Source organism: Quercus suber, unplaced genomic scaffold, assembly GCF_002906115.3.
Source record: "Quercus suber isolate HL8 unplaced genomic scaffold, Cork oak 2.0 scaffold_2, whole genome shotgun sequence".
In the NCBI taxonomy this organism is placed as follows: domain Eukaryota; kingdom Viridiplantae; phylum Streptophyta; class Magnoliopsida; order Fagales; family Fagaceae; genus Quercus; species Quercus suber.
This window is the reverse complement of record NW_027069469.1, coordinates 645,817-671,688: the sequence shown is the minus strand read 5'-3', so window position 1 is coordinate 671,688 and position 25,872 is coordinate 645,817. Positions and strand designations below refer to the sequence as shown.

General features: G+C 33.8%; 1 protein-coding gene and 1 pseudogene across 1 annotated transcript; both read left to right on the top strand.

Annotated features, from left to right (window-relative positions):
- Positions 1 to 8,705: 8,705 nt before the first annotated feature.
- Positions 8,706 to 12,444, top strand: LOC112036233 (receptor-like protein kinase FERONIA). Its single transcript, XM_024069040.2, has 2 exons — positions 8,706 to 10,591; positions 11,197 to 12,444. Exons 1-2 carry the CDS (start codon positions 8,962 to 8,964, stop codon positions 12,177 to 12,179), a joined length of 2,613 nt encoding a protein of 870 aa, XP_023924808.1. The 5' UTR covers positions 8,706 to 8,961; the 3' UTR covers positions 12,180 to 12,444.
- A 3,621-nt stretch (positions 12,445 to 16,065) lies between these two features.
- LOC136063947 (rust resistance kinase Lr10-like) lies at positions 16,066 to 23,147 on the top strand (annotated as a pseudogene).
- The last annotated feature ends 2,725 nt before the right edge of the window (positions 23,148 to 25,872 follow it).

Below are 25,872 nucleotides of genomic sequence, written 5' to 3'. Positions count from 1 at the left end.
CAACGCATAATAAAGTACTACTCTGTTCTTTTTTTTTTTTTGAGGGACAGGTACTACTCTGCTAGTTCCAAGAAGAAGCTCTCAACACTTTTCCAATGGGCCGTAGCCTAATTTCATGTCATCTTGTCACATGGTGTGTGGTCACGAATACATAGATGAATCTATCATCTATTTTGTTTCCCGTTTCTTGATGTGAAATGTTTCACATGACACTTATATATTAGGTAATCATATATATTAGGATAATTACTATTACACAAACGTTTCACACACAACTCTATACACACCTATAATATGTGTTGAAATCGTGAGTTACAATTTTAGTGTATTTTATGAGTGTAGGTAAAATTGTGTATGACACGGTGTGTATAATAAATATCACTATTCATATTATCAAATGTGAATAGCATGGAGGTTGTTAAATATGAAATGATCAGATCCTAAATCAAAATATCAATAAATATTATTAATGTCAAATCAATAATATAATAAATAAATAGTTAGTTATTATTTCTTTATTAGAGAAATTTCATGTACACAAAAAAAAAAAAAAAAAAAAAAATCTCACAATATCTTTATAATAATCTTATTTTGAACTATTGTGGGTTTGGGTATAATTTTATTTTATTTTACATTATGGTAAATTGACATCTCAACTTGTTGAAAAAATATTTTTATATTTCTATTATAACTAGTCAGGGCAACACATGCAAGGCACGTGCCAGCCATGGGAAAAAAAGTAATGATTAGGATCAATTTTATATTTTATTTGTATTACAAAATAAATATATATATATCATATGATTTTTAAAATACATAGAGATTTACATTAATCAAAAGAGACATTAATTTTAAGAATTTTGATAATTATGTCCTAAAAAGTTAATCTCATTCGTATAAGACCGTGACAGATCACATTCCAATATTTTATTATTTTATTTTGACCTATAACTTACACCTTAATAGTTGTTAATATATTGTAATAACAACAAAGTATCACGACATTTTTAGTTGTGCTAAATCTCAGCATAATATTTTATTATTTTATTTTGATCCATAAGGAATTGACACATGCGTCACAACATTTTCATAATATCTCTATGCATACATTGTACTTAATTACAATGTAAATTTATATTGTAAACACCAAAAAATTGGCAAATTTTGTACACGTTTACAAAATTTGTACAATATTTACCATTTTTTGTGCAAATGTGTATAATATTAACCACTTTTGTATATTTACAATATAAACTTGCATTGCAAGTACAAAGTAGACATATAAAGATCTAAAAAAAATACAAAAAAACAAAAACAAAGCTCAAACCAATTGGCATACTTGAAGGGGAAAAAAAAAGTGCACCTCACTAATTGAATAAACCAAAAAAACACTATTCATGAGTCTTTGGCTCTTTTTATATAGTTAATAGATATGCTAGCTTACATAAATATTTTCTAAAAAAAAACTTTAGGCATTGTAGAAATTAATGTTAAAATGTTGTAGACTTATCATTTTTTTTATTTGATCTATAATAAACTAAGATCTCAACAATTGTAAAAATATTGTGATAACAATAAGTGTTGTAACATTTTCTCAAAACATTTATTTTTAGTTGTGGTTGGTCACAGTCTCATATTTTATTATTTTATTTCGACTTGTAAGAAATTGACACGTCAATAATTGTGAAAATATTGTAAAATTTGTTGTGTCAGTATAACAATATATATACCAGCTTACATAAATATTCAAAAGAAAAAAAAAAAACACAAATCGATTACTTAAAAAAAAAAAAACTTTAGGCATTGTAGCTACCGTACTAGTTGAATAAACCAAAAACACTACACAATAAGTGTTGTAACATTTTCTTAAAATATTTATTTTTAGTTGTGGTTGGTCACAGTTTCATATTTTATTATTTTATTTCGGCTTGTAAGAAATTGACACGTTAATAATTATGAAAATATTGTGAAATTTGTGGTGTCAGTGTAATAATATATATACCAGTGTTGGATGCTGTGACAATGTTCCCTCATGTTGACTTGATAATAATAAAGAAACTATATGATTTTTTATCATATAAACACATTTATTGACTAATCAGATGTTACCGCTGAAGGTCTATCATATTCACTGTTGGATCATTTTTCCTCTTGTGTACTTGTTATAACGGGCCCACTTTTATATTAACCAACTATGGAGGAAATGTATAATTTTTACTATGCAAATACATTTATTAATTTTGCAAACATCTACTGCTAGACGTTTCTTTTATTTACTGGTAGATTATTATTTAGGCTCCTCTTGGGAGGAGGGAATGGAATGGAATGGAAATGAATAAAAAGAATAATTTTAGAATATTCTTCCATTATCTTGTTTGGGAGTTTTAATGGAGGGAATGGACTTTCTATTCCCTTGTTTGGGAGTTTAAGTGGAAGAGAATGGAATGGGAAGGAGGGAACATTATTTTTCTCTATTCCCTTAAAACCTCAAATTTTTAGGCTCTGCTTGGAAGTTCATAAGAGAATAGAATGGAATGGAATGAGATGATCATAAGGGAATGGAATGGAATGGAATGTATTTAAGTAAGGGAAAGGAATGGAAAAGAATGGAATGAAATGAAATTAAATAACCTTGACTGGATGTTTTAAAATAAAGGAATAGAAAAGAATCAAAATGAATGGAATGTAAGTAATCTTATTTGGGAGCAACATGGAGGAAATGGAATAGAATCATTTTATGACAATATTACTATTAGACCTCTATTTTTAAATAAAGAGTTGAATATATAAGGGTATTTTCGGAGTTTTAGTAAAAAAATCATTAAATCTAATTCCATTCCGTCCCATTCCTCTAAATTTCGAGGGGAATTAAAATTTGAGGTTTTAAGGGAATAGAGAGGAATGAGTATTCCCTCCTACTCATTCCATTCCCTCCTACTTAAACTCCCAAATAAGGGAATGAATTTTTCATTCTCTCCATTAAAACTCCTAAACAAGGAAAGAAAAGAATATTCTAAAATTATTCTTTTTATTCCTTTCCATTCCATTCCATTCCTTCCTCCCAAGCGAAGCCTTATTCTCCTAAAATTTGGAGGAATGGGAGGGAATGAAATTAGATTTAATGATTTTTTTACGAAAGCTCCTAACATACCCCTATTTATTCAATCATTTATTTTAAAATTGGGGTCTAATAGTAATATTGTCATAAAATGATTCCATTCCATTCCCTCCATGTTGCTCCCAAATATGATTACTTACATTCCATTCATTTTTATTCATTTCCATTCCTTTATTTTAAAACATCCAATCAAGGTTACTAAATTTCATTCTATTCCATTCCTTTCACTTACTTAAATACATTCTATTCATTTCCATTCCCTTATGATCATCTCATTTTATTCCATTCCATTCCCTTATGAACTCCCAAGTGAAGCCTTAAGCACTTATAGTAGTAGGTCATCTTTTGTGCTAACTTATCTTTGCAGGAGATATTTTTGGGGCTTTATTATGATATTTGTTGGATGCAACTCGGACCTTAAGCAAAATGGGCCTTTCACACTTCACTGATAGCCTTTCGGCCATATTCCAAGCCCAAAGTCGAGTTTCGGTCTTAACTCCCTTAACATTATCTAGGTGACAAAAAATGCCCCCGACACTAGACTAGCTTGACTGTACCTATATTTTCAAGTCTCTAAGCTTTAGAATAAGAACTTGTCAAGAAGAACCAGCCAAGAAAGAGATTAAAAAAAAAAAAAAACTCTTAAGTGGCAAAAGGGAATATAGCCAAAAGCTGTGAAAATTCCATTGATATCACAAATGGCGAGTCAAGCCCCAGTAGCTTTGAAGCCAATATCAGCCAAACAAAGAAGAGATCGTTGAAAAGAAATCAACTTAGAAGGGTACCAGAAGTACCACACACACACATCTAAATCACTTGCCATGTGAGCAAAGTGGTTCCAAGCCAAGCATGCTTGTTCTAAGATCCTTGCAAAGGTGGGCTTAAGATGTTCAATTTTTGGAAAAAGTCCCCAAGGAAGATAGGCTCAAACCATGATAGGTCATTCCTCTAATCGTCAATAAATGAGAACTTCACCTTTCATGTTTGAATAGGGCAACAATGTGGACTAGTTTTTATGTCTTCAAAAGATTGAAGTAAAAGAGATCTAGACCTTAGACATGAAATATCATGTTAAGCTTTAAACTATTAAAAGAGAAATGCTCGTCAATAAGATCCCAGCAATGAAAAATCGAGTTCTTGCACTTACGAAAGAATGAAGTAAAGTAGATCTAGGCCTCAAACATGAAACATCATGTTAAGCCTAACATGAAAGAGATCTTAAAAGAGGGAGAGCCCACCAAGAAGACTACAAGAATGAAAAGATCAAGGTATGTACAAAATATTATTGAGATTTAAGGTCTTCTCTCGAGATAACTCATATATTTATTTCTTTATAATTAGCCATGCGAGAGATTATCTTATTGGAACTGAATACATATCAAGCTTGCATGATTATTTACAAATATGTATATATAGAATATGTTGAAAATATTGCTATAAAAATGTTACAAATTATCACAGTTAATACTTTTTCTATTTTTTACATTCTTAGTTTTCAAAACAACCTACATCAAATTATGTATTTTACACTACAATTTATTAAAATATCACTAAAGAAAGAAAGAAAGAAAAAAAAAATCAAATTATCTCTTTCTTCACACACAACTACTATCCACACTCTTTTCCTTCATCTTTGAGGTACGTAAAGAAAGTAAAAAAAAAAAAATGCAAAATGAATAGTACCAGTGTAAATATACATTGTTATTGTAGCATTTTTGTAGTTTTATATAATTTCCATAACTTGATGTGGGTGAATTTTAAGCTTAACTGACTAAAATGTAAACACTTCCCTATCATACAAAAAACTTATGCTAGTGCTCTAAAACCAGCTAAATGTTGTCGTTTGCTCACCACTTATGGTCTATGTGGGATCTATTTATTTTGCTGAAACTAAATTTTTTTTACTGAAAGTACTGTAGATAAAGGTAAATTTTTATTGAAATAGTACAGTGAAACCCATGAATAGTACCAAAAATAAACTGAATAGTAAAATAAGTTGGCAAAAATAATTTTTGTTAAACACACACTAGTGTGTGTATTTAATATTATTCATAAGTCCTACTGTACTATTTCAACTTACTTTTATCTTTATCTATAATACTTTCAGCAATAATTTTTCAGTTTCAATAAAATAAGCGGTATTTAAACACACCCTAAATGTGTATTTGGCAAAAATTATTTTTGCCAATTTATTGAGAAATTATAGTCCTCTGGTAGACAAGTAATATGGTCCACCATTCCATTAAAAAACTTTTACTTGTTTAAAATTGCTGAGTCAGTAATTAATTTCTGTTTAAAGAAATTTTCTAACTAACAATTTTAAACAAATGGCAGTTTTTTAGTAGAATGGTGGACCACATCACTTGTCCACCATGTGGATCTTATAATTTTTGCCAACTTATTTTACTATTCAGCTTATTTTTGTTACTATTCATGACCCTACTGCACTTTTTGGTACTATTCATAAGTCTCACTGTACTATTTCAGCTAACTTTTACCTTTATCTATAGTACAAAGGAGGTCTCTGGTGTTGGCTCATCGATCCCACGCCACGTGACGACAATAGATAATACCACGTGTATCACACGAGCCATCACTCGAACCACTCTTGTCAGGTCTGAAAAAATTGTGCTTGTGATTGAATATTTCCTTGTCAGAAATATCATTCTCGCTTCCTTTGCCGCTCAAATATTGTCCGAAGCATTTATAGTACAAAGAGAGTTTCCGGTGTTGGCTCATCGACCCCACGCTATGTGACGACAATGAATAATACCACGTGTATCACACGAGCCATCACTCGAATCACTCCTGTCAGGTCTGAAAAAATTGTGCTTGTGATTGAATAGTTCCTTGTCAGAAATATCATTCTCGCTTCCTTTACCGCTCAAATATTGTCCGAGCCCACAATTAATTGTGAACCTACTTTTTCCGTATAATTAGGTCCAGGAGGCCCCAGCATTCATTCTCGCTTCCTTTACCGCTCAAATATTGTCCGAGCCCACAATTAATTGTGAAACCTATTTTTTCCGGAGAATTAGGTCCAGGAGGCCCCAGCATTTCATCTATGTGAAGTAATAAAGTTGAAGGGCAAGGACAAATTGCTTTACCCCAAGGTCTAATCACGCAATGCAGTTTGCATGAACGCGTGATCCACAACAGACAAGAAATATGCTTTTCAAGTCCGGTACCAATGCATGTGATCAGGTTGTGGAGGGAGATCACTGATCACTCACTTTTGTGAGCTTATCCTGCTATTCCTTTCTTTCTGTTACACTCACCTTTTTATTAACTATAAATGTAATCACTCAAGGTCACGGAGGACAGTATATACGGAGGGAGATCACTTGCGAGAGTTGAAGGAAAACACAAGTGAAAAATGGAAGCTTATAATACTAAGGGAGGGATTATTATATATTATACTCTGGCATTGTTTGTGATACTGATTCTGAACGCATATTGTTGTTGTGGTTCTCCTGTCCTTGTTGAGAGCAGCACCACTAATTTCCTGAGCAATGACGTCCTTGGTGAATTCCAGACTGACGACGACTTGGAGTTCCCGGTGCACTCCTACATAAGTCGGATGCTTGCTGGCTCTCCCAATGCTCCACTGAATTCCAGAAAACCAGCAGCTCCTTGTGGGCAATATAATGACGGTCGTTATTGCATCGATTCTACCCGTAACATACCGAGAAGTTTGTACGATCGCTCAAAGGGTCGTTGAAACTTGGCAATGGGTTTCCTTTCAGCTGTGCACTTGTTCTTCCCTTAATATCCCATTCTTCTCGGTTCTTATTATTATTTTATATATATATATATATATAATATGCTGTATTTTAGATCCAATAAGGATAGTGAATCCGTGTATATGCGCGTTAGTGAATGTATGGTTTGTCGGAAAAAAATTCCTGACTAACATAATGATGATTAAGGTATATTGAAGTAATAGAAGTTTAATGAAAAAATGGTTGCGGAGGAGCTCGGTTGATTCCTTTTTTTTTTTTTTTTTTCTTCAATTAACGGCATGTTTGCTGCTCTACCAAGAGTACATTAGGAATAATAATATTTAGGTCGAATTATAAACTATACTCTTAAAGGTTGGGAGTCTTTAAATTTTTCCCTTTGAAACTTCAAAATTATTAGGATACGTTGCTTAGATAGTTACCCTTCCGTTCATTTTTTTTTTTTGCTAATGTGTCCGTTAAATGCCACACCAAGTTGTCATATGTGTTTTGTTGATCCAATTAAATTGTGACATATGAATTTTAGTATTAAATGTAATTAAATAAATCTTAAAAATACTTAAAGTAAATTTTCTAAAATGAAAAATTAAATAAATTAGAAACCCAGCATTTTTTTTCATTTTCCTTGATTTTCTTAGTAACCAAACAAAAACACAAGCATCAAAAGCATAATTTACAGGCATTCAACACATTTTTTTTTCTTTTCATTTTCCTTATTTCTTTAAGCAACAAATACATTAAAAAATCCAAACTTTATGAGTTTATCAACAGCCAAGCAAAACAAAAAACAAGTAGAAATAAGCAAAAGGAAGAAAGAAGACCTCTAGAACTCATCCACAGTAGAGAAGCTGTAGATAGGTCTTGCCTTATTTATTTATTTTTAAGTTAAAATACACTCACTTACCACGTGATTTGGAACAATGCCAAACAAATCTAAAACTTCTTTAAAATAACCAATTTGGTTCTTGAAGACAAGTCGTTTGTGCGCTGGGAGGGAATGCACAAACGGCCTTACACGTCATTAATGTTTAAAAGACCAAATTAAATATCTTAAATAAATTTTGGATATTTTTGGCATTAGCTCAATTCTCAGGTAGGTTATTGTATTTTGTCATTTATTTATTTATTATTATTTTTGTGATTGGTCACCGTGTGGGAGAGAGGCAAATGGCAAATACTCTATATAAATAGAAGACATTTTTGCTAACCGTGGACATTGAGAAAATGGATTCAAAATCAAGCATTCGTTGTATATTTTGTGAAATTGTAATCATTGAGTCTCAATTGTGTTTTTCCACAATAGCAAATAATAAATTCATTGTATTTGAGATATTCTTAAGGTCTATTTGGATAGAACTTATTTTATTGAAACCAAAAACACTATAGCAAAATAATTTTTAAATGTATAAATAGTACTGTTGAACTCATTTTTAATGAAAAAGTTGATGAAAAGTAAAGTTTGTGAGATCCATAAATAATGCAGGAATGCACTATTCACAAAAGACTTGTTCAACAAGTGCGGTTGAAAAAAAGAAAAAAAAAAACGCGCTACGGTGCAAAACGTGAAATGTAAAAATGGATCCAAACCCCACCTTGAACTCTCTACAAGGACCAATAAGTTGTCCCAAACCTAATTTCCAAGTTAACTGTTCAAATGGTAGATCCAAATACCAAATTGATGTTAACATCAAAATTAAAGGGTGAAATTTGTAAAAGTCCTCACTTTGTTTTCACGTTCTAAAATATCCCAATTTCGCAGAAACATATTCAATTTTCTGATTAGGACAATAAGAAAACCTCTAAATGTTTGACCGAGTCCAAAAGGCAAGGACTGGAAGGAAACACAACTATTTATTTTTAGTTTTGTAAATTCCGTATCACACAAGGCACAAACAACTTCGCAGTCCTCACTCTTCACCCCACCCTTTATTTTTCCGGCATATACAAGTCTCTACAAACCTAGCTACAAAATATTGGGGGAGATAGCTTGATCGAATAATCCAATAATTTTGATGCTATTTATCTTTCTATTGTTGGAAGAAAGTAGCTTTTCCTCCTCTAATTTTTCTCTCAATTTGTTAGAGTCAGTAACCTCTTTCTCCCATGAAGACCCACCAAATCTTCTGCTTATTCGTCATTCTTTGTCATATCTTAACCGTAACCTCCACACCTCGTTATATTGCTAATGAAAATATTACCGTCAGCTGTGGCTCCTCTGGCATCTCAAGGGCGAATGATGAGCGTGACTGGATCGGAGACATAGGCTCCAAGTTCGCTCCCACAGAAGAACCTAATCACAAATCTAATACCTCTAGAGCCGAAATCCAAGGTACCTCTAATTCTGTCCCCTACATGACTGCCCGTTTATCTAACTGGCAATTCACATACGTGTTTCTGGTCACCCCTGGCCCGAAATTTGTTCGGTTGTACTTCTACGCGGCTTCTTACTCAGGTTTTGAAAGGTCTAAGGACTTTTTCACTGTCAAAGTGGGTTCGTTCACCTTACTTGCAAACTTCAGTGCTTCCATTCTTGCTAATTCAACGGGCCAAAGTAATAACATTTATAAAGAGTTTTGCATCAACGTCGATAAGAGTCAAAAACTGAATTTGACCTTCATCCCTTTCTCTAGTAATTACTATGCTTTCATTAATGGAATTGAGATAGTTTCCATGCCTGAAGACTTGTACTATAGGCCACATAGTGTCGCTAATGGTGAAGAACTTGTCCCTGTTTATGTCGGCCAAGCTCCTCAGTTCTACATAAACGACAGCATGGCACTCGAGATGGTTTGTCGATTAAATGTTGGTGGGGGCTCGATATCACCAAAGGAAGACACTGGCATGTTTAGACAATGGTCCGACGGCACTGATTATCTGTTGAGTGAAGGTGTAAACCCTCGTTTAGTATTTATGACACTCCATTACTTATATATACCAAATTACACTGCACCTGATGCTGTCTATCAGTCTGCAATTTCAATGGGCTCAAACAGCACTAGGAACTTGATGTCTAATTTGACATGGGGATTACTTGTTGATACGGGATTCAATTATCTGGTGAGGCTCCATTTCTGCGAAATAGAGCCTAACATATCCATCCCCGGGGTAAGAAGATTCAACATCTATATAGACTATCAGCAAGCCGAAGAAGCGGCAGATGTAGTATTGTGGACTGAAAGTAGCTATAGGCCTTACTTCAAGGACTACGTAGTAATGATCAGAAACAAGGGTGAGGACAAGCATCTTCTTTCCATTGATCTACAACCTAGATCAGACTCTGTTTTGTGGGATGCCATTTTAAATGGTGTGGAAGTGTTCAAGTTGAGTGATCAATATGGAAATCTTGGCGGACCCAATATGGTGCCTCCGCCGCTGGATCAAGAACCTGCTCCAGCAGCCAACGAACCCAAGACAAAGAAAACAATATTCATTGCCATTGGAAGTGGTTTGGGCATCTTAGTCGTGCTCACTCTAGTGTGTTGCATGGTTCTCTGTAAACTAAAGAAGACTAGGCGTTTTGGTTCTTGCCATCCTCTAGCAAAGTGGTGGTGTCGGTCTAGGCTAGATCCTTACAAAAGAGAGTTCTCAAGGAGAACAGCTTCATCACTGCCTGGAGAACTGTGCCGCTACTTCAGACTAGATGAAATCAAAACAGCATGCAACAACTTCGACGAAGATCTAATTATCGGTGTAGGTGGCTTTGGCAATGTTTATAAGGGTCTGATTAAGCAAGGTAGTGTATAATGCCATGATTATCGTTTACTTTTTTTTTATTTTTTTCCTGAATTTGTCCTAATTGCAGTCTATCTGCATATAATTAAGATTAGTGATACTATATTTTATAGATATGTTTAATAATTTGATCAAATCCGATTTGTTCTGTGTCCAGTTCCTATGCGTATTGGACATAGCCAAATATGAAGGGAAAATATTCTCTTAAATTCATTTTACATCTACTGTTTTACATAATATCCACAATCAATGTGCTGATATACACATTTTAGAAGATAAAGAAAAATGACAACATTTAAATATGAAAGTGGATGTGAGAGTATCATTACCCATATATATGAACAATAAAATGTAATTAACATGTCCTATTTTAGGACATGTCTTCACATCTTCAGTTTCCAAATAGTATAGAAACTAGGCATAAATCATACCCATTGTTTACACACAACAATACAAGAGTGGTGCTAAAGACAATAAAAATTTTAATTTTATTACATAAAATTTATAAGCTGATTTGCTCCCATAGGTATTAAAATCTACCAATTGCATTCATGGCAACATTTATTGGGTTATAGAAACATAATGATACAATATTCCATCCTTCAGGTAATATGATGGTGGCAATCAAGCGCATGAAACAGGAATCTCGACAAGGTGTTCGTGAGTTTCTGACAGAGATTGAGATGCTTTCTCAACTTCGTCATGTGCACCTTGTGTCTCTCATTGGATACTGCAATGATAAGGGTGAGATGATACTTGTTTACGAGTACATGGCAAATGGTACCCTCCGCCACCACCTCTATGACACCCTTAATGATCCCCTCACCTGGAAACAAAGGCTCCAAATATGCATAGGAGCAGCACGTGGTTTGCACTACCTCCACACATGTACAAAGCACCCTATTATCCACCGCGACGTGAAGACAACAAATATTCTATTGGACGAGAAATGGGTATCCAAGGTTTCCGATTTCGGATTGTCCAAAATGGGTTTAGATAACACTGCAGTTAGTACACTAGTAAAGGGGACATGGGGGTATTTGGATCCAGATTATGCTAGGCGCCAGCAATTGACTGAGAAATCCGATGTGTACTCATTTGGTGTAGTAATGTTTGAAGTGGTATGTGCTAGAAAAGCATTGAATCCAAAACTCCAAGAAGAGCAGCGAAATTTGGCAAGCTGGGCTAAAAAATGCATTGATAAAGGAACCATCAGCCAAATCATTGATCCATATCTAACAAACAAGATAGCACCGGAGTGTTTAAAGGTATACATGGAACTTGCAGAAAGTTGTGTACGTGATCATGGAATCCAACGGCCCAAGATGAATGATGTGATGGAAAAGCTAGAGTTTGCATTTGAACTCCAGGAAAATGCAGAAGCAGAAGCAACCAAGGATACTGATTCAGAAGAGGTGTCATTATTCCATGTTGCCACTACCAATGGAGCTCCTTGGTTGGAGTCAACTAGTGGAACTGAGTTAAGTACAATTAGTACTGGATTAAGTTACCCTAGCCTTGATTCTGTTACTACTATTAGTATCACAAGTCAAGATTTCTCCTCCGCCACTAAAAACGGTAGTTCTTAAGCTTTTTTTTATTGTTTTTAAGCTTTTTTTATATTTTATTATTGTTGTGTCTTTCTAAAGTTGGGAATAGTAATGAATATGATATGGTGTGAATGTTATTGACATATTGTTCTAGAAAAAGGAAACATTAGAAGAAAAAAGAAATACTATGAAGTCAAAAACATTTCCCATTTTTCGGATTTTTCTCTATTGAGTTGAAATTAATCCTGGGGGACAATTAATTGACTTGTTTATTACGGTACCTGACATTTTTTTTTTTTTTGTGGATAAGCGGTACATGGGATTTGAACTAAATGCAATGTTGTTTTTAATTAAAATAAAAGTTCCTCACATTAATATTTCTTGAGGAAAATATCTATATCTTATTCTTAAATGTTTAAGATGGAGAAACTTCTCGGTTAGCACATATACAACAAAGATGAAGGCTAGTATTGCTAGTTGCTACCATTGCTTTGGATGATTTAACTTATCTTTCAGTGTAATAACTTATGAGTGCGCATGCGTGTTTTACACGTATTTGTTGAATATGATTTCAAACCTTTACTAGGTAATTCGATTTAAACTATATAACTTATGGACAAAGTTTAGCTACAAAATTGATTGTAGTCTTAAGATACAAACTCACTTAATATCTTTTTATTGAAGGTGAATTTTGACAAATCCACCATTAGATTGCATCTTCTTCTTATATTCTCCATGTTTGCAAAATTTCAAGAAAATTAAAGATTAATAGCTATGTCATCAATAAATTTTTAAATTGCAAGTTTTTGTAATTTAAAATTATGCATAAAATATAAGATAATAGATTATATAGTAAATGATATCCGTTTGACACAAAAATTGACATATGCATTAAGAGCGTAAAGAACATGTAATTCAACGGTTAGATTTTCAAAATATACAGTAATATTTATTTTATTAAGTGAGTTTGTAGCCTAAGGCTACAACCGATTTTGTAGCTAAACTTTGTCCATAACTTATTCTAAGGAACTCATTTTGTTACTAACTTACTAATCTTTTCGAGGTAAATCCAAAAATGCATATCTGGTTGGAGTTTTTCCAAAAATTTCAGTGAGGAAATTTTGTGATGATATTCTGAATTGCGTGAATAAATAATTATGAGGAGCTTCAAATATGATTATGCTTTCAATTAATCCATATTCCTTGCGGCATGACACTTTTTCTCTCATGATAGTTCCTATTCTCATCCAATCTATTTGAATTTTTCTGTTTTGATTAAGGGGGAGTAGAGCAGAGTATTTTTTTTTTTTTTAGAATACTAAGTATTAACACACACACGGGGAGAGGGGAGAAGAGTAGAGTAGAGTAAATAAGAATTGGTCCAAAATTAATCTATTTTCAGCCAACTCTACTTTACTCCCTTCCACTCTCCCTCCCTCCTTCCTCAATCCAAACACACTCTTATATTAAAATTCAAACCTCAGAGAAAATTAAATTAGATTCCAAATTGAATTTCAAATGAAGTCCAATTGGGCGTTTTCATATAATTTTTAATTTTTGTGCCAAGTAAATTATTGAGTGTAAAAATCGAAAAGTCAAAATCCAATTAGATTCTAAATTAGATTTCAATTTTGTGCCACATCTTAATCTAATTTTTTAATTTTTGTGATAAGTAAATTATCAGGTGCAAAAATCAAAAAGTTTAAATCCAATATATAAATAAATAAATAATAAAAAACCATTACATATTTTAGAAATCTATGGTTTAAAAAATGTGTAAGCTAATACCATGTATAATTTTAAGCTCGTCTCAAAAAAATATAATTTGAATCATGTAATTGTGATTGTTTTTAATTATACATGTGCATATGCATGGGTTATACACTAGTTTTACTAATCACTCAAATAAATAATCACATATAATGTGCAAATAAACTTGAAATAATGTGAATAGTAAGATAGATATCACCATGATACATGGCTTGGCTGAGGGGTGATACTTGCTCTCTTTAAGGCATTTAGCACCACTATGGAAGAATATTAAAAATACATCTCAACCGGTGCAACGAGTTCACTAGCACGATGCCCCTAGGATATAGCAGCCCAGCCACGTACATTGTAGGCTCCATCAATGTGCACTACTTCATTAAACAAAAGCTCCACTAGAAAAACACCCTTCTTTTGTCAAACTATTCTCAAAATATGTATAATTATAAATAACTTCTTACATATTGTTATACATGTGGACATATGCGTGTATTGTTGTCAACATATGAGGAATGGTGTACATAGGTCTATATATATAAGCTCATTACTCAAGAATATGAGCGTTATTACCGTATTTATTTTCACAAACATAATACTTATTATTTTAATGGTAGAAAAAAATATTTTAATGGTAGAAGTTTCTAGAATTAAAGATTAAAGTCATTTCTTTACAATAACTATCCATTATATTTGAAACTCGTGCACCTTTTCAATTACCACAAAAATCGATATAAATAAATTGTATAGAAATATTTCAGTTCATTTGTCATCAATTAATATTATAATGCAAAAACATAATATAATTATTTTTGTTCTAAAGCATATTTTAAAGAGATTAAATTTAGTAAGGACGTGGTGTAAAACTCATGTTTTATTTCTCCAATCTTAACATATTACATTATCTTATCACATATTTAAGAATAAGCACAACTACACTCAATCAGTTCGAATACCCATTTATAAATCCAACCAAACTAGGAATTTATTGAAATGTTATTAGGTATAATATGATGTATTGAAATTTAAGTAAAATATTGATATGACAATCTCTTATTGGATGGTATAAAATATGACTTTTACACTCCATCCTTACCAAATTCAGACTCTATTTTAAATGATAATCTTACAGGAGTATGATACCCAGTTAAAGGAAATTTAACACCAAATGATATTTTCAACAAATAATTAATTTGCAAAGAGAAACAAATAAAAAAGATAAGCCATAAAACCACACAAAAAAAGGACATATGTTGGATTTTTCTTTTTTAAACATATATCGGTCTTGCCTAATTGTTGGCTTTAATGAAAAAAAAAAAAAAATACATCTACATTTATTTACTAATGTGGGGCCTGTTAGTTAAAAAGGGGTAGTAATTTTCAAAAGTGGGCTCGGGGCCCAACGGCCCAGTCCGAGGATACTTAGTTATCCGAGGATAGTCTAAAAAAGTTTTATTATTACTAAATGGGCAATATAGGAGAAACGAGTAGATATTATATACAGCGGCATAACATACGTCCGAGGACACCAAAGTCCGAGGTGAATGTAACTTTCATGTTATTGGGGAGACTCCGCCAAGTTGTATCTGAACTGGAAATTGAATATAACTTAAGGGGGCGTCGGGGAAGGTAGCAAATATCTTCTAAGGCCATCACCTCCACATTAAATGCTTTCCAGCTAACACTCTGGCCGCATTAATGTGGAGGTGATACCTGAACAGTAACTAAGCAGCTTTATGGCCACTAAGCTGAAAGTTCCGGTAGGTGCTGGATGGGACAGAAAGGAACTCCCAAGATAAGAACTACACGTGTACAATGGAAACAGGGGAAAACAGAGTATATAACACAGGAGTGAAGGAAATGGAGGGGGGATTTTTTTGGAGAAAAAAGGAAAAAGAAGAGAGAGACTGACTGAAAGAGAGCCGAGGAGAGTTTTTCTCAAGAAATAAACTCAAAGTATCCCTTGTTACTTGATGAGTAGAACCTTTCCTGTCAAACAGTACTAGTTCTTGAACCCATACTCTAAAAATTTATTGTTTGGGCTTGTTGGGCTGAAAACCCATTCATCCTCAGGGTCAATCCAGATTGAGTCCCTACAATTGGCACCGTCTGTGGGAAGAACTTGATCTGTTGAGAAGGAAGGGCAGGTGTGATACTCACGATGGAAGAGGGAGTACCGCAACAACCGTTGACTGGCCCGCAACAGGCGGATGCTAATCAGCACCAGGCAGAGTCTAGGGGCTCTCAGCACAGTAATCCATTGGCAGACCACGAACACGAGGGGATTTTTTTGGAGAAAAAAGGAAAAAGAAGAGAGAGACTGACTGAAAGAGAGCCGAGGAGAGTTTTTCTCAAGAAATAAACTCAAAGTATCCCTTGTTACTTGATGAGTAGAACCTTTCCTGTCAAACAGTACTAGTTCTTGGACCCATACTCTAAAAATTTATTGTTTAGGCTTGTTGGGCTGAAAACTCATTCATCCTCAGGGTCAATCCAAATTGAGTCCCTACAACTAACATTTTAAAATAAATAAATTACTAAAACAACAATTAAGTAAATGATTCAAATATGTATAATAAATCAACATTCAGGAGGCCTAGTTAGTAAAATATCGGGCTAACAAGTCTCATGACTTGGATTTGAGTCTCAAATAACTAACTATGTGTTGGTACTCCTTATATCTTATCTCTATCCCAAACAGTCGACTAAAAGAATAAGTGAGTTCCTTACACAAATCAAGAGTATGGAATCTTGCTCAAGAGCGAGTAGGATGCTACTATAATCACGTCCAGGTAAGAAAGCCACATTAATCGCCTCTCTTTACCCATTTTTTATTTACCAATATATATATATATATATGTGTGTGTGTGTGTTTTTGTACAATAATTTCTTCGAGGTTCAATATTTGTTATGGTTCCTATCTTCGAGGTTCACTATTTGTTATGGTTCCTATAACTAAGGTGCTATGAACCTTCATTTCTTTTCATCTTTTACAAGAGTAAGAGAGAAACTATCAAAGTAAAACTGGCCGGTGCATATGACTTTTTGTTTAGACCGTTTGTTTAGACAGTATGATATATAATTTATTCATAGACTTTTCTACTAGAAAAAGCCAAACCGTGACCACGATAAGGGCCATACTTCATAGATGAGACAAATTAAGTGATGAGAAACATATGAGTGGCAAGACTTTTCAACGGGACAAAGAACCTGGACCCACAATCACGGACAACGCATGAGCATAATAAAGTTCTACTCTGCTAGTTCCAGGTAGAAGCTCTCGACACTTTTCGAATGGGCCATAGCCTAATTGTATTCCATCTTGTCGTGTGGTGTGAGGTCACAAATTCATGGATCTAGGGGTGTTCAAGTCAGACCTGCCAACCAATCCACCCACCCAAACTATTCGGGCTGAACCGAAAATCATCTAACTCGACTTTTGAGATGGTTGGCGGCAGATCTCCACTTTAAGGAACCGAAATTAGTAGGTTTTCGCATGAAAAATCAATTCCAATATACCAGACTGACCTCCCCACCAAAATCTCACCATTCATTGCCTCCCCCTCTTTCAAACGCAAATCCAGTGAGATCCGACTAGATATTGAGGAGATCCATTGAGATCTGGGCAAATATCTACCACCGTTTAAGATGCTTCATCAATTTCAACCGAAACCGATCATTGTCTTAAATTGAAATTGACTTGACCCGTGGTTTCCAGCGGTCAACAACGAGTCAACTGCTTTGCCACCTGAAGTTGTCATGTCGATTCTGAGTTGGGTACAAACCGACCCAAACGACTTGTGGACAACCCTACAAATCTATCAACTATTTTGTTTCTCGTTTCTTGATGTGAAATGTTTCACATGACACCTGTATATTAGGTAATCATATATATTAGGGTAATTACTATTACACAAACGTTTTGTCATACACAACTTTATACACACCTCTAATATGTATTGAAATTGTGAGTTACAATTTTAGTGCATTTTTTTAGTGTAGGTAAACTTGTGTATGTCATAGTGTGTATAATATATATCACTCTTTATATTATCAAATGTGAAATAGTATGGAGACGGTTAAATACGAAATAATCAGAGCCTAAATCAAAATATCAATGAATATTATTAATGTCGAATCAGTTAGTTATTATTTCTTTACTAGAGAAATTTCATGTACACAAAACAAAATCTCACATATCTTTCTAATGATCTTATTTTGAACTATTGTGGGTATGGGTATAATTTTATTTTATTTTACATTATGGTAAATTGACATCTCAACTAGTTGAAAAAATATTTTCATATTTTTTATTATAATAGTAGAACTCTTTACATTACAATAAAAAATGATGAATTGATATATAAGATAGTAAAATTTAGGTTTAATTATACATTTAGAGTTCGTTTAGGAACAGTTTATTTAACTAAAATTGAAAACTTTTTGCTGAAAGTACCGTAGATAAAATTAAAAGGTAGTTGAAATAGTATAGTAGAACCCATGAATAGTAGCAAAAATAAGTTAAATAGTAAAAAAAAAAAAAAAAAACTGATTTTTTAAGCCAATGTCAAATCTAACCTTAGTGTCTATCTGGGTCCAATTTTTTGGCTAATTTTTAGCTTTTATATACAAATTTTTAAAACTTCACTTGTGGGAGGGAAGGATCTGAACACAACATAGAGCCCTTGGGCCCAATCTAAGGATGGGCAAAGGACCATTCATGCACCAATCCAAACCTGACACGTGGACTAAGTCCGAGGATAGAAAACCGACTGACCCATTGTCTGAGAAGCCCAAGGAATGAATGCACCTCGGGAATGCCTTAGTTGGCCACCTACACCAAAATGCAAGGAACTGTGGAAGACGTCAAAGACGTGCAAGTAAAGAATAAGAGGGGAAATATCTGGGGAAAGTAGTCATCACCTTCACATTCAATGTACTGCACCAACTGAGTTGGCCGAATTTATGAGGAAAAGACACCCGAACAGTAGTTCCACAACTCATCACTCTCTACCACCTCTAGAATGGTCCTGGTGGGACAAGCATCCCAATTGCTAGAGATGTACAGGTGGAGGGTTCAAATGCATTAGGAGGGATTGTATAAAAGAAAGGAACACCTCCAGGAAAAGGGGTTGGAACAAGAAAACTTGAACAAAAATGAATAGACTATTAACTTGTATCGAGATTTGTGCAAATAATATATGAACATTGCATCCTCGGTCAAGTCTGAGGAAAATTTTATACTTTTTTTGTGTTTCTTTTCATCGTATTAAGAGTCATGACTTCATTGATTTCATACTTGGATCATACAGAGCATTATAGTTGACTTAGCAAGCCCACTATCTTACAAATTAATTGTGTTTGGCCAGAAATACCCAGTATCACTATTCTAAATGGGCTTGAGGGCCCTTTTTGAGCTCTTACATCACTTTTTCTTCACTTTATGTAAAAAAATTTCAAAATAGAAGCATACTTTGGTAAAAACAAAAAACAAAAAGCTAAATAAACTGATCACAAATAAACGCTTAATCCTCAAAATTTTATCTCATATTTTAAGATGGTATTCATCTTTTGAAATGTATCTTTTTATTGTTGATTCTTGCTATAATATGAGTAATACTATAGATATAACAATAAGTTTCAACAATTTCACAATATTCTCAAATTAAGATGCCAACTCACACATGAACTCTCCACAATTTCTAATTTAAATTATGTGGCATGCTAGTTTGGGAATATTGTAAAATTGTTGTAATTTTTTTGTGTTGTGTCCATTGCATTCTATGTGCATAGATCCTTTCACTCAAATAAAACCGAGAATACTTTTAGGCTTCATTATAGATATTCTTTTCCTTGGTCACCAAAGGCTAGACTAGCGTCATCCCATGCCCTATTTCGTACGCACTGTGTGTGTGTGTAGGTGTGTGTGATTATTGTTTTATGAATGGTCATTGTCCTCACTTGACAAGGATGGCTTTCAAAGTTTAAAATCAAAAAAGAGATGAGGATGGGTTCAAAATCATTTCCCATTACAGTGGGGCAATATTATGGAGGGGTTTGGGAGATTCCATTTCCAAGCATCTACCTCCAACTTATGTCATTACTTTTCCACTTGTTAAAATCAAAGCTTCCAAACAATTTTGACGATGTTTACATCATAGTTATTAGTCGGGTGGTTAACCTAGTAAATGGTTTGGGTCAAGCAAGTTCAGGTTTGATTTAGTTGGGTTTAGAGTAGAAACGAGCTAAGCCTAAATGGGCTTTAACAACACTTATTCGATCTTTCACAAATTGGATTTGCCTGTTTTTTTTTTTTTTTCAATTTTTTTTAAAAGTTTAAACATATTTTTTTAATCTTCTTTTTAATAAAAATAAGAGAACAAAGGCTCAAAATAATACATAAATATATAAAATAAGAAATAAAGTCAATAGAACAATAACCAGAATTTTAAATTTTGCCGAAAAAGAAATAGTCATGGTAAGATTATGTATGGATTGCATAGGATAGTTTTTGTTTAAGCCATGTAATTTAAAAATATTTAAAAAGAGTTTTAAAGACAATAATATCTTATTATAAAAAAATCATTATATACTAAAAACATATTAAACAAATTCCATATAAAAAAAAAAATTGACATTGTAGACACCTCATTTGTACCCCTTATAACTCAAACCCTCGTTCCCCAATGACTATATCACTAGGTGGCCTAAGGCTGGTTTAGGGCTCAATCTTGTAAGTCTTTAGCTTAGAGGATGTTTTGGTAAAAGAAAACATGCAAAAACCCTAAGTATGCATGCATGTAGGGTTTCAAAAGACTTGCATGGAAAAAAAATTTTATGTAAAATTCATGTAGAGCTAATCCCACATCAGTTGAAAGCAGCCCTGCTCCCCTCTCTAATCACTATAAAAGGTCCTAAAGGCTCTTTTCTCAAGACACGCCGAATTCACTAGAAAATTTGTGTAGAGCTAATCCTACATTGACTAGAAGCCACCCTACACCCCTCTTTGATCAGTATAAAAAAAACCCCCAAGGCTNCATGGCCCGATAAGAGGGTTTTTTTTTTTTTTTAGATTAGTCTTATTAAGCCTACACTTTTCAACTTTTTCGGGTCACTTATTTCCCTAATTCATCTTTAGTTAGCAAAATTTAATTTCGACTTTCTTTCTTTTTTTGTTTTGTTGTTGCAGCTTATAATTGGTACTTACTACTAAACATCGGTAAGAACCTAAATCTCCTTTGATCTTCTTCAACTTTTTATTTTTTATTTTTATAGCAGATCATTCCTTAAGATTGTGCTTGAGAATAGTTTGCCATGAAAACAAGATGTAATTAATTTCTAGTGATATTTAAATGGAAACAGCTGTTTAATTACTTGGATTAGGAAGGCCCTTAGTTGTTAGTTCCACTCTATTTTGAACTAAAAATTAAAATAGCAGAAAGAAGTGCAACAAGAAATTTGTTTTATCATAGGTTTTTTTGGGTGATGTCCCTGTACAGTATTGTTATATCTTACAGTGAAAATAGTCTTGGGGACTCCATGGGTGGTTGCCCTTTTGATTAGGGCTGTTCACGGGTCGGTCCGGGTCGGGTTTGTGCCCAACCCGGAACCGACCCGACCAAGTCAGGTTACCAACATTCGACCCGCCGCCGACCCGTCAGAGAGTCGGGTAGGATCTGACAGTTCTTCGCCGGAAGTGGTCGGGTTTCGGTCGGGGTCGGACTGGCCTTGTATGGCGAGATCTTGCTGGATCTCGAAGAGATTTTGCCTAACCTGTACAGAATCACTCCGGATCTGGCGATATCCAATTGAGAAATCGTATATATGGTGGGGATCGGCGGCTTCATTGGTAGTAGAATCGGTCAGGTCGGTTGAAATCGGGTTTAGATGCAAGGACCCGCCAACGGACCCGTCGGAATCGGGTTGGATACCTCAGAAACCGTCGCTGACCTGTCACGGGAGTCGGATCGGCCGGTTTTCGGATCGGGTCGGTCGGAAATTCGGGGGGTTTGGGTACACGGTTGAACTTGGACAGGTCTACTCTTGATATATAAGTGGCGTAAGAGGCATCTATCAACAAATGACGATGTTGAAGAATTTCTACAAAGCCAAAATAACTTCATGCCAATTAGGTATTCTTACTCAAAAATTAGGAAGATGACAAAAGGTTTTAAGGATAAATTGGGAGAAGGAGGCTATGGCACTATGTATAAAGGGAAGCTTCGGCCGACTTGTAGCTATTAAGATGTTAGATAATTCCAAAGCTAATGGGCAAGATTTTATTAGTGAAGTTGCAACAATTAGAAGGATTCACCACATGAATGTGGTGCAACTCGTTGGCTTCTGTGCCAAGAGACCAAAGCGTGCCCTTATATATGAATTCATGTCTAACGGTTCTCTTGACAAATACATTTTTTCTCTAGAAGGAAGAATCCTTTAAGTATTGAGAAAATATAAGAGATTTCTATTGGAGTGGCTCATGGGATTGAATATCTACATCAAGGATGTGACATCCAAATTCTGCATTTTGATATCAAGCCCCATAACATTCTACTTGATGAGAACTTTACCCCAAAATTTTCTGATTTTGGGCTTGCAAAACTTTATCTTGCAGATGGTAGCATAGTGTCATTGACTGCTGCAAGAGGAACACTAGGATATATGGCTCCAGAGTTGTTTTATAAAAACATTAGAGGCGTCTCCTATAAAGCTGATGTTTAAAGTTTTGGCATGTTATTGTTGGAAATAGCAAACAAAAGAAAGAACTTTGATGCATTAGCAAATCATTCAAGCCAAATTTACTTCCCAACTTGGGTTTATGATCAAGTTAGCGAAGGAAATGACATTGTAATGGAAGATGCCACAGAGGAGGAGAAGAAAACAATTAATAAGATGATCATAGTTGCATTATGATGCATACAGATGAAGCCTAGTGATCGCTATTCAATGAACAAAGTTGTAGAAATGCTTGTAGGAGAAGTTGAATGCTTACAAATGCCTTCTAAGCCTTTCTTATCATCACTAGTGGATGTTAGAGACAGCTTAAATCCAACTTGCTCGTCAATTCAATCAGGTGAATCATGTCAATCAACTCAATTTTAAATGCAAACCAGGTGATATGTTAGTTGGTTGATTTAAATGGAAAAGTGAAAGGTATTTTAGGTGCTGCTAATTCCATAATAAATTTGGTTGTAATTTTACAAAAGTTTACTTGTAATGACAAAAGTTTCAATGTTATTATTTTCAATGTCATTTGTAACCATTTCATCAGGGGCGGAGCCAGAAATTTGGTTTAGGAGGGGCCAAGTTGTGATGTTAATATATTAGTTAATACAAACCTCTAAATATACACACACATAAATTAATTTACTAAAAGAATTTATCATCTTCTAAATTTTAATGAGTATATAAAAGTCATGTATTTCTTCTATTAGACATGTATAAAAATTTATTATTTTCTACATAGTTTAATTTGTTAAATCTCTTAAATTATATAATTTTAATATAATTTCTCTTTCTTTTCAGAGTACCATTGAAATGATTCAAAATTTGGGGGGGCCAACTTCAATTTTTCATGCTACATTTTAAAAAATGTAAATAATATATATACTATAAAATAATATTTAAAAATTTTGGGGGGGCCTTGGCCCCCTCACTCTTGTGTGTGGCTCCGCCACTGTTGAACTTCCACCTCCATGTTTGGATTATGTCATTAAAGATATTGAGCTTTAAGGTCCTTTATCCCATGTGGAAGAAGAAATTAACTTAGAATTCATGCATTAGTAAGGTACATGGAATCTAGAATCCTTATTCCACTACTTAACAAAATCAATGAACTTATTAGAGGTATTCCTTTTGCAAAATACCATAACAGCTAGACAAATTGATTTGGCTGAATAGTAATGGTCAATGCATTGTAAAAGGAGCATCCGAATTCATATACACATGAAGGGATTCAAATTGATAAAAGTCGATGGAATTGGATATGGAAAACCCCATGTCCACAAAAAATTCAAATTTTTTTATATGGAAATGCACCCATAATAGATAACTGACACGTTCCTTTATTGCTCACCACAAAAAAGGTATTGGCCTTTAGTGTCTCTAATTTCTAAATCTTGAAATTACTTTACATGTCATTTAAGACTGCCATTGGGCAAAGGTATTCTGAATTGTTCTCCTAGGATAACAAGAGATATCTTTTTTTTTTTTTTTCATAAATCATTAGTAGAATGGTTACACGAAAATTTAACTAATATATCTCCCAGCTCTTTTCACACAAGGCCTTGGAATATTCTGTTTGTATATGGAATTTGACAACTTTGGCTATCTAGGAATAATAGGATATTCAATCTTCCTTCTAAAACACTAAACCGGCTAATGCACAAAGCTTTACATTTAGCTGCATAATTTTATCATCTTGCATACAATAGAGAAACAAAAGGAACCAAATTCACTAAAATAATATCTTGGTGTCCTCCACAACTCCCTTTTGTTGCTTTAAATACAGATGGTAGTTCTAAAAATAACCCTGGTAAAGCAATAGGTGGAGGTTTATTAAGAGATAGCAAAGGAAGATAGATAAAAGGTTTCTCAATTCACATAGACATTGTCACAAATAATATTGCAGAAATATAAGCTGTTAGATATGGTCTAAAAATGGCTTGGGAGTTAGAATAAGCATATATATCTAGAAATTGACTCTCAAATTTCCCTCAATTGGCTAACAACATACGGTGTTCTAGCAACATAAATTTCTATTTTGATTTTGGATTGTAGGATGCTGCTCTGCCAAGAAGAGACCGTCCTTCCACATCATGTCTTTCATGAAGCAAATGGCATGACAGATGAACTAGCAAAGAGGGGACAAAAGCACTTATGTAGGTTTAGAAAATATAATGAATGTTCAAATTTTGTTTATGTAAAATATGTATATTATATTTTGCAATTTGGCTGAGTGCCTAGTAGACATTACTTATAGCCATATTCCTTAGTTAATAAATATAGGGTAAAATGCAAAACTGACTTTCTAAATTTCTTCAGATTTTATTTTAGTCATCTAACTTTCAAGTTTATTCAATTAAGGTTTTTCCATCAACTTTTGTTATATGTTGTGGTTAATTTTATAAATTTTTCTTCAAATTTTTTGAATTAAAAAAATTTAATTAATGATTGAATTTTTTTTTCCATATTTTGTTTTCCAAAAATTTTTAACAAAAGTTAACATAAAAGCTTTAATTGAATAAATCTGAAACTTAGAAGATTAAAATGAATAAAAGCAAAGCTAAAGAATTGAAATAAAATCTGAAGAAAGTTAGAGGCCAATTTTACATTTTAGCCATAAATATATACTCAATAAATAAATTAAAAAAAATATTAAAGCACACTCAAAATCTCAAGCTCTCCATTTTCATTCTCTAGCTTTTGAAATTTTCTTAGTTGACCGAAGAATGAAGAGATGGTGAGACGACTTTAATTTGCAAGTCCATCTCTTCATTCTTCGGTCAACTAAGAAAATTAGAGGGAGAACTCCACGGCTGGGAGAAAACCACTAAAAAAATATTAAAGCACGCTCAAAATATTTCTAAGGTCCTTGCTAATAGATTGAAACAGGTGCTTCCTGACATTATTTCTCCTACCCAAAGTGCTTTTGTGCCAGGTCGACTTATTACAGATAATGTCATTGTGGCATATGAGGCTTTACATTCCATGCATGCTAGGAAGAAGGGTAAAACAGGTTCTTTGGCTTTGAAGTTGGATGTTAGCAAAGCTTATGATCGAGTGGAATGGCGATTCTTACAGGGTGTTATGCAGAAGCTGGGTTTTCCAGATAAGTGGATTGAGAGAGTGATGACATGTGTCACTACCGCATCATTCTCTATTCTACTCAATGGAAAACCGTATGGGAATGTGACTCCATCCAGGGGAATCCGTCAAGGAGATCCTCTCTCACCATACTTATTTCTGT

What these genes read in the sequence shown, in the direction of transcription:
- LOC112036233 (XM_024069040.2), top strand. Translation starts at nt 8,962, where the DNA reads ATGAAGACCCACCAAATCTTCTGCTTATTCGTCATTCTTTGTCATATC. An exon ending in TAAGGGTCTGATTAAGCAAG is followed by an intron (nt 10,592 to 11,196) that starts GTAGTGTATAAT and finishes TCCATCCTTCAG; the next exon opens with GTAATATGATGGTGGCAATC.